The 11,682-nt window shown below is 42.9% G+C and overlaps 4 protein-coding genes across 4 annotated transcripts; 1 reads left to right on the top strand and 3 right to left on the bottom strand.

The window, feature by feature from the left end:
* Positions 1 to 699: 699 nt before the first annotated feature.
* On the bottom strand, positions 700 to 3,032 carry I203_107684 (uncharacterized protein; the record flags this gene model as incomplete). Its single annotated transcript, XM_019145756.1, has 3 exons — positions 700 to 991; positions 1,067 to 1,228; positions 1,312 to 3,032. The coding sequence occupies 3 exons, from the start codon at positions 3,030 to 3,032 to the stop codon at positions 700 to 702; spliced, it is 2,175 nt and encodes a 724-aa protein (XP_019005575.1).
* Positions 3,033 to 5,136: 2,104 nt separating this feature from the next.
* Positions 5,137 to 6,607, top strand: I203_107685 (uncharacterized protein; the record flags this gene model as incomplete). Its single annotated transcript, XM_065518238.1, has 7 exons — positions 5,137 to 5,180; positions 5,275 to 5,542; positions 5,634 to 5,776; positions 5,881 to 6,009; positions 6,096 to 6,154; positions 6,233 to 6,375; positions 6,479 to 6,607. 7 exons carry the CDS (start codon positions 5,137 to 5,139, stop codon positions 6,605 to 6,607), a joined length of 915 nt encoding a protein of 304 aa, XP_065372968.1.
* A 274-nt stretch (positions 6,608 to 6,881) lies between these two features.
* I203_107686 (uncharacterized protein) lies at positions 6,882 to 9,455 on the bottom strand (the record flags this gene model as incomplete). The annotated part of the gene is made up of 13 exons (XM_019145758.2): positions 6,882 to 6,906; positions 6,984 to 7,173; positions 7,242 to 7,374; positions 7,444 to 7,672; positions 7,752 to 7,819; positions 7,902 to 7,978; positions 8,043 to 8,101; positions 8,188 to 8,313; positions 8,388 to 8,552; positions 8,631 to 8,766; positions 8,834 to 8,896; positions 8,962 to 9,019; positions 9,102 to 9,455. The coding sequence occupies 13 exons, from the start codon at positions 9,453 to 9,455 to the stop codon at positions 6,882 to 6,884; spliced, it is 1,683 nt and encodes a 560-aa protein (XP_019005577.2).
* Positions 9,456 to 10,331: 876 nt separating this feature from the next.
* On the bottom strand, positions 10,332 to 11,650 carry I203_107687 (uncharacterized protein; the record flags this gene model as incomplete). Its single annotated transcript, XM_019145759.1, has 5 exons — positions 10,332 to 10,457; positions 10,528 to 10,686; positions 10,746 to 10,791; positions 10,877 to 11,265; positions 11,330 to 11,650. The coding sequence occupies 5 exons, from the start codon at positions 11,648 to 11,650 to the stop codon at positions 10,332 to 10,334; spliced, it is 1,041 nt and encodes a 346-aa protein (XP_019005578.1).
* Between the last annotated feature and the right edge of the window lie 32 nt (positions 11,651 to 11,682).

Below are 11,682 nucleotides of genomic sequence, written 5' to 3' on the forward strand. Positions count from 1 at the left end.
AGTTGGTGATGAGCGTGGGTGAAAGAACGTCGGATAGTTGGTAAGAAGAATGTTCGTGGAGATGGAAGAGGATGAATTCTCGTATGTGTCGTGGAAAAAAGTGAAGTTGTTGGAATCGTAGAGAGTGAGAAGGCGTGGTTACAGACGTGAATGATTTCTCTTGATATTTCGTTATGTCGTATACTGCAAGTGGTATGTCTGTATGTCGTACCGTGTTGGTGTTGACTAGTTCGTACTGGGTCGTCAGATCGTCAAGAATGTTTTGCTTCACTACCGATGTCAGTAGATGCAATCAAAGTAAACAGTCAATGAAAAACAGACATGTTGTATGGTAACGTTGAGTGCTGTGGTCAGTACGAGAGATGTGACATTGTTTACATTCACCCAACGTAGAACATCACTCAACCCCATCAACCAACCAACAAACACCAGTATCACTCACGCTTTGATCATCATCCAAACACTCGTTCCTGACATGTCAACTCGATTCGCCATCATCGTCATATATCGTTAGTAAAAAAGGATCAGATATCCAATTCTGCATGGAAAGTGATATAACAAGATGGATTGATTCGATGAGATACAAGAGAATCAACTGACCAGAGCAAACCAGCAAATATCATACAATATATATGCTAAAAACAAAACAAAGAAATATCCCAAAATGATTTTAAACCAGTATCGATCGATCCATTGTCCTTATCTTCTAGATTTCCTCAGTAACATCTCTTCATCCAACCTTCTAGCTTCCTCATCAGCCTCCTCGGGACTAATACAACTTTCACCTCCTTCCTCTCCCTCGGAAGGTGTAGAGATGGAAGGTGAAGACGAACCATTCTCACTGTCTTCAAATTCCCTTCTCCTCCTTGCCCATTCGGCCTCGGTCAATTCGGCATCATGGTTAGAAGGGAAAGAGGTATTGAGTTGGGTGGGATGGGCAGATAAAAGTTGAGTCAAGTGTCTTGCGAAATCGACTAATTGGAATACCAATCTATACACAAGCAAATGATCCATCAGTTGATTTCACAACAGGTCAAAGTCAAATCCCGTGAAAAGGTCAACTTACGAATGATTAGGTCCTATCCAACTTGATTTACTTTTGACGAAATCATATGCATCCTGCATCGATCTGATCCCACCTAAAATATCAGGCATTGCTCCGATAGCCGCTAGAGCCATTGTATAGGCTATAGCCAACGTAGCAGATCTCGATACACCGCATTGACAACTACACATCATCAAAACCCAAATTAGTAAAGCCCAAAGAAGACCAAATGACAGATGAACCATTCGTATCTTGACCAAACTCACTGTATCAAAATCGGTATACCATTCTTCCTACCGCTCTCCATCCACTTTATAGTTTCCCAGAATCCCCAGATCCCCTCTTCTCCCGTAGTCGGTAGAACTTCTTCTTCAGAAGGATCGATCAGCTGTGACAATTGAGCTGTGGGAGGTATATTGGCCAGGCCCAATTCACCATGTGACCATCTAACATGACAATATTCAATTTCTGGTCTTTTTATTGTATTATCACCAGGGTATACGGCAAGTTTCATCTTTTGTTTTCCTTTCCCTTTTGACCAACCAGGCATGGAAGTCGAGCTTGAATTTGTGGGATCAAAAGGATCATCAATCTCTTGAGCAACGTTAATTATCCTAACTTTTGAACTTGACGCAGCGTACGTATCAAATTGATGTACCGATTCTTCCGCACCTAGGAATATACCTGGAAGAATCTCAATAGGTCCATCTTCGTAAGGCTCCATCTGTCTCTTACTGGGATGCTGATAATAGTTATTTAAAGGCATGGAGAATGTAAATGCCGTAGGGAGTGGCGGTGAAGTCGATGGTGTCGACGAAGTGGAAGCAGAGGCATCATCAGATACAGTGGAGGTAGATGTGGTAGGTGATGAACCGCTATAAGACCTAGTTTGATCCTGAGGTGAAGCCGTAGTAGGTAAGGCATATCCCAAAGCACTCAACCCGTTCGAGGGTTGTTCGTCAATAGGTGGGAAAGAGGAATATCGCTCTTGATGATCGGGTACACCCAAGACGCCAATAGCAGTCTGACTCCTTGCCCTTCCTTTATTCTTCAATCTCATCGTTGCATATGGATGCGAACCTGCGCCGGGGGTGGGTGGAGGTAGATCATCGTTGCCAGGTGGGTTTGTTATGAGACTTAGAAGGGATGGTCTACGATTGCCGCGGTATGTCGATCGACCGAGTGACATCGCCAGGGCGGGAGTCTTGGGCGGCCCAGGTGTATAGGGTGTACCGAATTTAGAGTCTGATTCGGCTGTGGAGTATGTGGGAGTGGGGCAGACGGTTGATGGGGTACTGCAGTTGGGTGAAGAATTGGAATTGTAAGCTGTGGTTGATGTTGATCCTAATGCAGGCAATGATAATGATAATTTTTTAGGATTTCGCTTGAGGTGCATCACAGGTGGTAAAGAGGATGATTTGGGTGGTGAAGAGGTCATGTCGTTGATAGAAGATGAAGAGGGGTACGATCGAACTGTTAAACCAGGTTCGAAATCTAATGAAGAAGAAGTGTCGAGTCTACCTAGTATTGGTCGACTGATCGTATGTATCGATGAGATTGAGGATGACGAAGAGGAGAATGAACGAGATGGTGTAGGTGATAGTTTGGGTGGGATGATAAGCCCATCTGATTCCATTTCTATATCCATCTTGGTTATGATTATATTCAAAGGAGCGTTGACACCTTTCTCACGATTCTGCTTATTGATATCCCCTACAGCAGTTCCAGGTTGACCTCCGTTGTTCTCGTCTGTGATGTCTAACCGATCACAAATCTTTTTCAAAGGCCTTGAAGAGGATGAAAAATTCAGCTGATCTGCAGGGGAAGGAACACCCAGTGGTCGTTTACGGGGCGAGGATGAAAGGAAGATGGGTGATCGAAGTGATGGCTGTGTATGCGTAGGAGACCGATAACCTAAATGATGTGAAGATGATGTTGTCGAAGATAAAGAATGAGAGGAAGGAATGGGTGATCTGATGAGAAGCATCGTTTATTGACAGGTGTATGGGGATGAGAAATGAATAAAAGTGGTGGTTGATTGAGATTGGGGAAGAAAATCCGATCGGCCAGCGATAAGACAAGATGGATGATTGATTTGTGGGATGATGGGAATGAGAAAGTATGGTATGAATGATTGATATGAGACCAGAGTGATCCAAGTAACGTCGTTTGGTTGGAATGGAAATGCGAGTGACAATCCAGATTGGATTGGGTCCAATGAAATGAATTGAGTCGGACGGAATGGGATGGATGTGAATTGTTTGGTATGGTATGTTATCGAGTAAGACAGTCAGATAGAATTGGTACAATCGTCAGCTACATGATCTACATATATGTACCCAAATGAGAAAAGCGATGTTGAGGCGATACAATAGAAGCGACCGGTCAAGGAGAGAACAGCTTTTGCTACAGCCAAAAGAACAAAGATCAAAGACCGCAGTATAAAAGAGGGAAGAGGAAGAATGAAGATGATCTCATCATAGATCTATTGTATACATCTCTGAGACAAGCAAGACAGTGTTTCGAGTAAAACCCCAGAGCATTCCGATCAAACATGACGATGATAACTATCCTATTGTCTTAGCGACACCGAATCAATCACCTGCACGTCCTAGAGGGGGAACTCGGAGGGTTACCTTGTTCATCCCCCCACCTGTTCTATCATCTGAGCGACAGAAGAAATAAGGATGAGATGGGTGGAGCGGTTGTCAAGCTAAAACAGAGGACAATAGAGATCAAGCAGGTATGAAAGGGAGGTTTCGTAAGAAGAAGTAGAAAGGAACCAAATGAACGTAACTAACTCACAGTATCAGTCACAGTTACAGTTACAGTATCATCCTTTCCTTTCCCAACTATCTATTATTCTCTTTCAATCTTGCTTTTGAGAGCGACTGTTCATAGATGAAGATGCATCATTTTATTTAACTTGGTCTTTGATTTATTGATGAATGTTCGATCTTCTTCGACTTGTTTGATTTGATAACAAGGTTGTGTATGAATACTACCGCAACCACAACCACAACCACCGCATTGATCTTTGTTCACAAACGACAACAATAACAGCAGCAGCAAAGTTAAAAATGCGCAATGACTTCGTCGTACCTGTCGAAAAGGTTAAAAAGGCGATGTCGGATGGCGGAAGTTGATGTTGTGAGCCAAGAGTGATCCCTTCTTGTTTCCTGACAATGCTATGAGATCGTTTGAGCCACTGTCTCCTGATTGTAGATGAAGGGATATAGTAGGGTGAAACTTGACTACGGGTATGTATGATGACTTGAACAAGGTTGTTTGCTGTATGCGTATGTCTGTGTCTGTGTTGCTGCTGTTCAGGGTCAAACAAACAACAATAGGAATAACGCTAGTGCTGGTGCTAAAGCGGTCCCACAGTTCCGCTAACTTTGCGCGCGCAGTGCTGGATGCTGCGAGGTGTGTATGAGATTTAGGTATTGCGAATGCGAAAAAAGTGTTTGTCGAATTATACAGCAATACATGCATCGATATACACATATACCCAGAGGTGATGGTCTGTGATCTATCTTGGTCACAAGGAAGGAGGAGCATACTCGACAGAGGCTGTGCTATTCTGTGTGAGTAAGAATAGATGAAATGATGAAAATCCAGACTTTGATTATTGATCGATCATACCTGTAATGTTTTACTCTGATAGGTGTTTGACCCTGAGTTTCTCATCTTCCCTACGTAACGCATTACATAATCGGGTATGGATGGGTATGTAACCATCGAACCTACCTGAAAGAAGCTAGACCCGAATCAATCGACAATTACTCGTACTCTTCTAGCCTTGCGATGCGACATGAACCACATAAACAGAGCACCACAGTACAGATCCTATGACATTATCTACAAGATATATGTACGCACCGGTCATCCTTTCATTCTATCACTCTTTTCAGCATGAACAGTTGAAACGTTAGAAACACCTCGGTCGGCCTGACATACAAGAAATACAGATATGAAAAATACATTTCACGCTCATATTTTCATTTCTAGCAATGTAAATAAATACTGATACATACTGAGCATTCGTACTGACCCTCAAAATAATCCCAAATATCTGAGCACGACAAACAATGGCAGATATAACCGAAGATCCACTTGCACCTAAAAATGGACTGTGAGTTTCTGGAAGACGTCCCAAACGTCCCTGATGTTCATGTGCAATACAGCTGACATCTTCACCGTATTCATCCAAATTGCACACGTTATAGAACGCTTACTCCGTTCCATCTTCTCACACTCCTCATCTCCTCACTGACCCTGTTCTTATCTTCCCTCCATCTCCCAGCGCCTTTCCGATCTATCGTCGGAATGTCCAAGAGGGCCTCGCTACTGTTGGTATGTCTGATGATAGGTCATTGGGTGATCACTTCCCAGATGAACAACTACCACAAGCGAATTGAAAAAGCTCATAGAGAGGAGAAAGGGAGGTATGACCCTTTGGTTAAAGGTAAGATAGATAAGAAAAAGAATGATTGGGTGAGTGGGCTTTGCATATAGCATGAAGTACAGACCAATCAAGGAGCTTACTGATCCTTCACATGTCGTATATCTTGTAATCATGTTCTAGGAAAACGCCGCTGCTCATCCCTCACATTTCTTGACCACAAGAGATGGTAAACCGAGATTATTTCCTTTCCCCTTGGGTCTAGCTGGTGGACAAGATTCGACGAAGAAGACAATGTGGTGGGAAGCAGGTAATTCCGCTCATGTGTAAGTAAACTTTCCCCTCACATATTTTCTTACAACCCGAGAACCTAAGGAGAGGCTTTCTTGATCTGTACACTTGCGGAAGCCTTTGACGCCTCGATGTATAGTGGTCATTACAATCAACGAGAAACGCCTGAAGCTAGAGAACAACTAAGACTAGAAGTAGAAGCTAAGGAAAGTGCCAGGCAGAAAAAGGCCAAAAAGGCTATAGAAGCGTATGAGAAGAATAGGAAGAAGTGAGTTTCGAATGTCCGACTCCCCAATATACTCATCCAAATCAGGTCTATGTGGCTGACCATCCTTATCGTCGTCGGTGGGATAGGTGGCAGAAGAGATTAACGCATTTGAAAATGATCAGTGCAATAGTAATCATCGGTATATGTAAGTTGATCCGTTATTGTCTTCCTCATAAGATTGTACGAGCAAGCCATTTTGCTTACATAGACGGACTTGATCCAGTTCAAAGGAAGATAGCTGTAGTCTGTCTAGCAGGTATGATATACTACGTATTCGCAATGGAGATAACCGAGATGTTGAAACCGAAAAGTAAAGAGGTGGATGATGATGATAAAACAGCTAAGAAGAGGAAGAAAATACCTACTGTGAGTGACACGATGCACCTTTTCCACATACAATATGACCAACTGTTTGACTGACTGACTGCTATAATGTCCTGTACTAATCTGTACATATGTACGTTCGTAGACACCCGGTATGGCTATGACATACATATACGAACCTAATGGTCAGAGCGTCAACGAAGCCGGTGCGATCCCTACTAAAGCGCCTAGTCATCGGCTTATGACCAGTTTGGATAGTAGATATGCTTCGTAGATCTACTGTAAAGTATAACAATGACACAATTACGTCAACATGGTGTACAATCCGATCGCCGCTATCTAATGTGTGTTCAGGAATGAGTCCAGGGTGAACGACATCTTCTGCATTTTATATCTACGGTAAATTATTGATATCAATCAAACAGCTCATCTATTTTCGCAGGACTAGGATATAACCGCACTTTCATATACTTCACATTTTGTAAATATTCCCGTCAATTCGTTGATTAAAATGTAATATATATTTACAGTATTCTTCCCCATCTTGATCAATGGTAGAATCTGAAATCCAGTCTACAGTGGACCAAATGTATCGTCAGCCCTTATCCCTTGCTTTCCGCAGATTTCAGATCTGGCAAAAGCAAGCATACCTCTTATTACCTTTATCCTTCGTCGTTTTTAGATAATCTTCCTTCTCTTGTACAGTCCATGAATCCCAGATCTTTGATTTCTGGTTGTTCCTATAGATATACCATAATTTCGCTGATAAAACCAAAACGATAGATGCAGCTGATAAAGCAGCAAGGACTCTATTACCTTTATGGTAATATGGCGAGTCGGCTAGAGTACGTAAACACAATCAGTAATGTATATTGTACAATGACATGACGTTGGAAGATATCACTTACAAGGTTGATACACGTTTGAAGCTACTAACGAAGCAGCCTGGACGAACATGTTGTACACTGAACTTGCTACGGTTCGAGTACGTACTGAACCGGCGTTCATACTATTCATCGAAACGAGGATAGGGTGACAATACTAAAAGCAATAGGACACAACAGTTAGATGACTGTGAAGACTGTTTTAAAGAAGTGAGGCTCGACTCACTGGATAACCTTGGACCAAAGTCAATATGGCATATTTGACCCATCGACCAGTAGTATCAGGTAAAGTCACGAGGACGATCATGAAGCTCAAATGCCAAACAGGTTGAACGAGGATGAACAATAATCGACTATTGAATTTCTTGGAGAAATAGGCACAGGTGAAATTACCAATGGCGAATAGGATCCATGATGGGATAGTCAATAAATTGGTTTGGAGAGTAGTATATTTCCTACAAACAACGAAGTCAATTCTCTCAGTTCTCAAGTATAGACTCCTAGATAGATAGACGAAGTCGCAAGTAGACTTACAGATTCTTCAAGGTTAAGGTGAAATATGCTTGGACGGTTGAAGGGGTGATGAATGCTACCAGACCGATCTAACAAAAGAACAGACCAATGGACCGTTTAGCGATATAGTTTACACAACAAGATGATCTTTTCAGTTCGAGCTACACTTACCAAGTACAAAGGCCACATGTCGTAGTCCGTGAGGGATCTCCACAAATCAACGAGTGATAGACCTTCTCGATTGTGCACTATGATCGAACCCTTTCAGCATACAATACAGTAGTGAAGAACAGGCAAGACTGAAAGACATACTCGACGATTTGGTAGGATCATCCCTTAATACTTTATTGACAATGATAGTCTCTTCTCGTCTGAGGATATTTACATTATCAGGTCAGCGAAAGAACATCAGAAGAAAAGAAAATTGCAAAAAGACGCATCGAGCTCGAAGACTCACTCAGTAAACCATCCCTTGGGTCTCCACCACTTGGCAGTCTGAGTCGGACTAGCAGGCAAGTAAAAGAAAGCCCAGACTCCAATCAAGAAAGTGACTATTCCTTCCAACATGAACAACCATCGCCACCTATTTCATTGGATGATAGGTCAGCTTCCTGCTAGTTGCTCAGGTAGTTTAGGTCGTGAGCAGCATGTACTTACCCTTCCATCGATCCGTGACCTCTGAGCTTCAGTAAACCAGCAGCCAAAAGCGCTCCAATCACGTTGGTAGCAGTATATGAGATCCAGAAGAAGGATAACCTCAGAGTTAATTCTGCTGAGGTGTAATAATAGGAAAGATAAAGGATGGTGTCGGCAATGAAACCGCTATTAGAGGGCAACAACAGCGATTCGAGTTAGCAAGTAGTTGAGCGATATAACAAGTAGTCTGACTGTGATACTGACCCTTCAAGTAATCCGAGTAATGCTCTAGTAGCGTAGAAAGAACTTTTACCGTTAATGCCCACTTGAGCAATAGCCACTACGGACCATAACATCATTTGGACCGGGATCCAGACATCACTTCCTACTTTCTTAGAAACTATCAAGGGCATAAATCAATCAGCATAATCCTAATATATATGTTAATTGAGAAGGCTTGAACTCACTCATCTGAGAAGGTAATTCGGCTGATAAAAAACAAAGGTAGAAGATGGTCATTCCGTAATTGTCTGAAAACACAATTCACCTATCAGCGTACTGTCTCTTGAGGTCAGTTTACACACATCTCACTTACAATGTTTTGTAGTTAGACCGACATCAGCCAACATATTATCCGATAAAGCGTTTGAGATCTACCCAATGCACAATATTCATGATCAGTATGTATATATATAGCGGACATCTTATTGGTGGAGACAAGAAGGAAAAGCTTACATTTCCTCTATCAAGTTGTAGAGCCGCAAAGCAAATACAAGCTACAAAAGCGACTTTAAGATCTAATCTTCTCCTTAGCTTATTTTCTTCCTCTGGTGTCCAGGTGGCTCGAGTATCCCATCGATGTTTGGATTCGTAACTATCAGGAGGTTCGTACCATTTCGCATCTAACTCATCGTCCGATGAGTTGAGGCTGTTCTGTCCAGTACCATATTGGTATGCGTACAGTTCATTTTGCTTTTTATCGTCATATGATCCAGGCGATGATGGTGCACTGTCCTTGGGTGCAGGGGCAGGGGTGATCACCTCCGTAAGGTTCGGGTTGGCGACGACTGGAGGAGCTGGAATAGCCATCTTCGGACAGACTTTGATTGTCAACGATATACACAGAAAATGAGCGATGCAGTCTGAGCGAATAATGCAGGTGAGGACGGCCTCCGTTTCTATTCATCCATTCTGGCTTATATCACTGGCCAATCCACTAATCTGCATATAAAAGAGACGATCACGCTATATTGCAGCAACCGTCTTTCTGGGACCTGATTTTTACCAACAAATTCGCAATTGCATCGTCAATCACTCGATGGTGCAACTGTAATTGCAAGCGAGAGCAGTTAGGGCCATACGTCCGATGAGTAGATGTCCGTAAGTACTGCATGATCCTATCAGCATGGTAATCTGTACACCATATGAGAGCACTAAGGAGAAAGGTTGCGTTAGATGATACCATCGATTTCTCGTGATTTAGCGTGAAAAGATGAACGGAAGAAAAAGGGTTCATTGAGATAAGAAGGTATCTCTCCGAAGGTTTTTCTTCCATAACTGCGCCAGTCACTCGTAGTCTAGCCGCTTCTCAGGCACATGGTGTGATCAGTCACTAGCTATCGCACAATCATCTTGGCGATCATGAATTATTCCAGATTTCGATGCTTTTTATATAGCGGTATTCCGAATTGTCAGTATGTTGTTATCAATTGCGCAATAGATGATAAGAAGAATGTTCCCATTGGAATAATAATATTTGTCTTGTACTTGAATGACGTAGGGAAAATTGGTGTTTTACGTGATTGCCCTTGACCGTTCTCTGCTCCATCATCATTTTGAACGTGAATGAACTCGCCAATATGCATCAAACCTGGAATTGGAAGACGAAGAAATACATCTTATTTGGATTAGACGCTACAGGCTACACGGTGTTGACTTGGCTACAGGCATCGAAAGTATCAAAATCTACTTGCTCCAGCTTTCCAAGGCATCTTCACCAAGGATTCGCTTGACCATCCTCTCACTTAATTCCCAAAGGGATGTAGCAAGGTTGAGATCACTACCTTGAGCAGTCTCTTTACCAAGAGTTGCCTATAAAACCATCAAATACACAGTCAGCAACCCGAGTCTACGATGTTTTTCTGGGAGCGTGAACACTCACCGGGTCACTGAGGTAGACACCATTCCAGTCTTTCTCGACTACTTCTTTGCTCAACGCAGCGTACAAGGCACTGTAACTTCCTTGCTCAGGATCTCTACCTCCGGCCATGGTGAGGTATTTGGTAATCTTGCCGATGATACCAGGGTATGCGGCCTCCCACTACCGAGATAATCAGCCTCAACCTTTTCCCACGACATCACTTCAAATAGACTGCTTACCTGCTCTTGCATATCGGTGTTAACAGCCCCAGGGTGAACAGCGAGACTAGATGATCGAATGTTCGTCAGCATACCGCGTGATCTACTCCGATACAACATCGGCCTCTTGACAAATTAGACCATTCACTCACATGTAGATATCATCACCATTCTTCTTGATCACCTTGTCCCTAATAGCTTTCGAATAAAGGATCATAGCCAACTTGGTCCTTCCGTACAACTCGATTGGTCCCAGCTCTTTACCAGCCTCAGTGATCTCTTCTTCAGAACCGAAATGACATCCTCTTCCTCTTGACACCGAGTCTTCAGATCCAGGTGCGAACCTGTGCATCTCCGATGATTCAAAGACGATCCTGACCGATCCCTTCTCCACTCCAGGGAGCTTGGTGGTCTTTCGTAAGAGAGGGTAAAGGAGGTTGATAACGTAGTAATGGCCTAGTGCGTTTACGCCGAAATGTCGATCGATCCCGTCGGCATCAAGACCAAATTGGTTAGAGTTTATACCAGAAGAGCAGATCAACTAGTCCAGCAGTACAAATACTATCAGAATACTACAGTGTGTCCCGATATGGGAGATTACTCACATAATCAAGTCTATCAAGTCTCTTGGCCAAGCCTCCAAAAACCTCTTTAACCTGTTTCAATTCACCCAAATCGCATCCTAGCCATTCCACCGATCCCTTCGATCCCTTCTCCTTCACCTGAGCTTCGATATCCTTGATCGCCTTTTCACCTTGTTCTTCCTTTCTGTTGACCATGATTACATGACCACCATACAGTGCAAAGAATCGAGCAACTTCAAATCCGATACCTAATGCTCCTCCAGTGATCACACTGACCGTACCAGTGAGATCTTTCGATTCGGGGCCGGCTGGACCGATGATGGGATGAAGGATTGATTGCATCTTGTAAATGTGGTGTATATGTGAGCTGATTG

Source organism: Kwoniella mangroviensis, chromosome 2 (assembly GCF_000507465.2).
Source record: "Kwoniella mangroviensis CBS 8507 chromosome 2, whole genome shotgun sequence".
Taxonomy (NCBI): Eukaryota; Fungi; Basidiomycota; class Tremellomycetes; order Tremellales; family Cryptococcaceae; genus Kwoniella; species Kwoniella mangrovensis.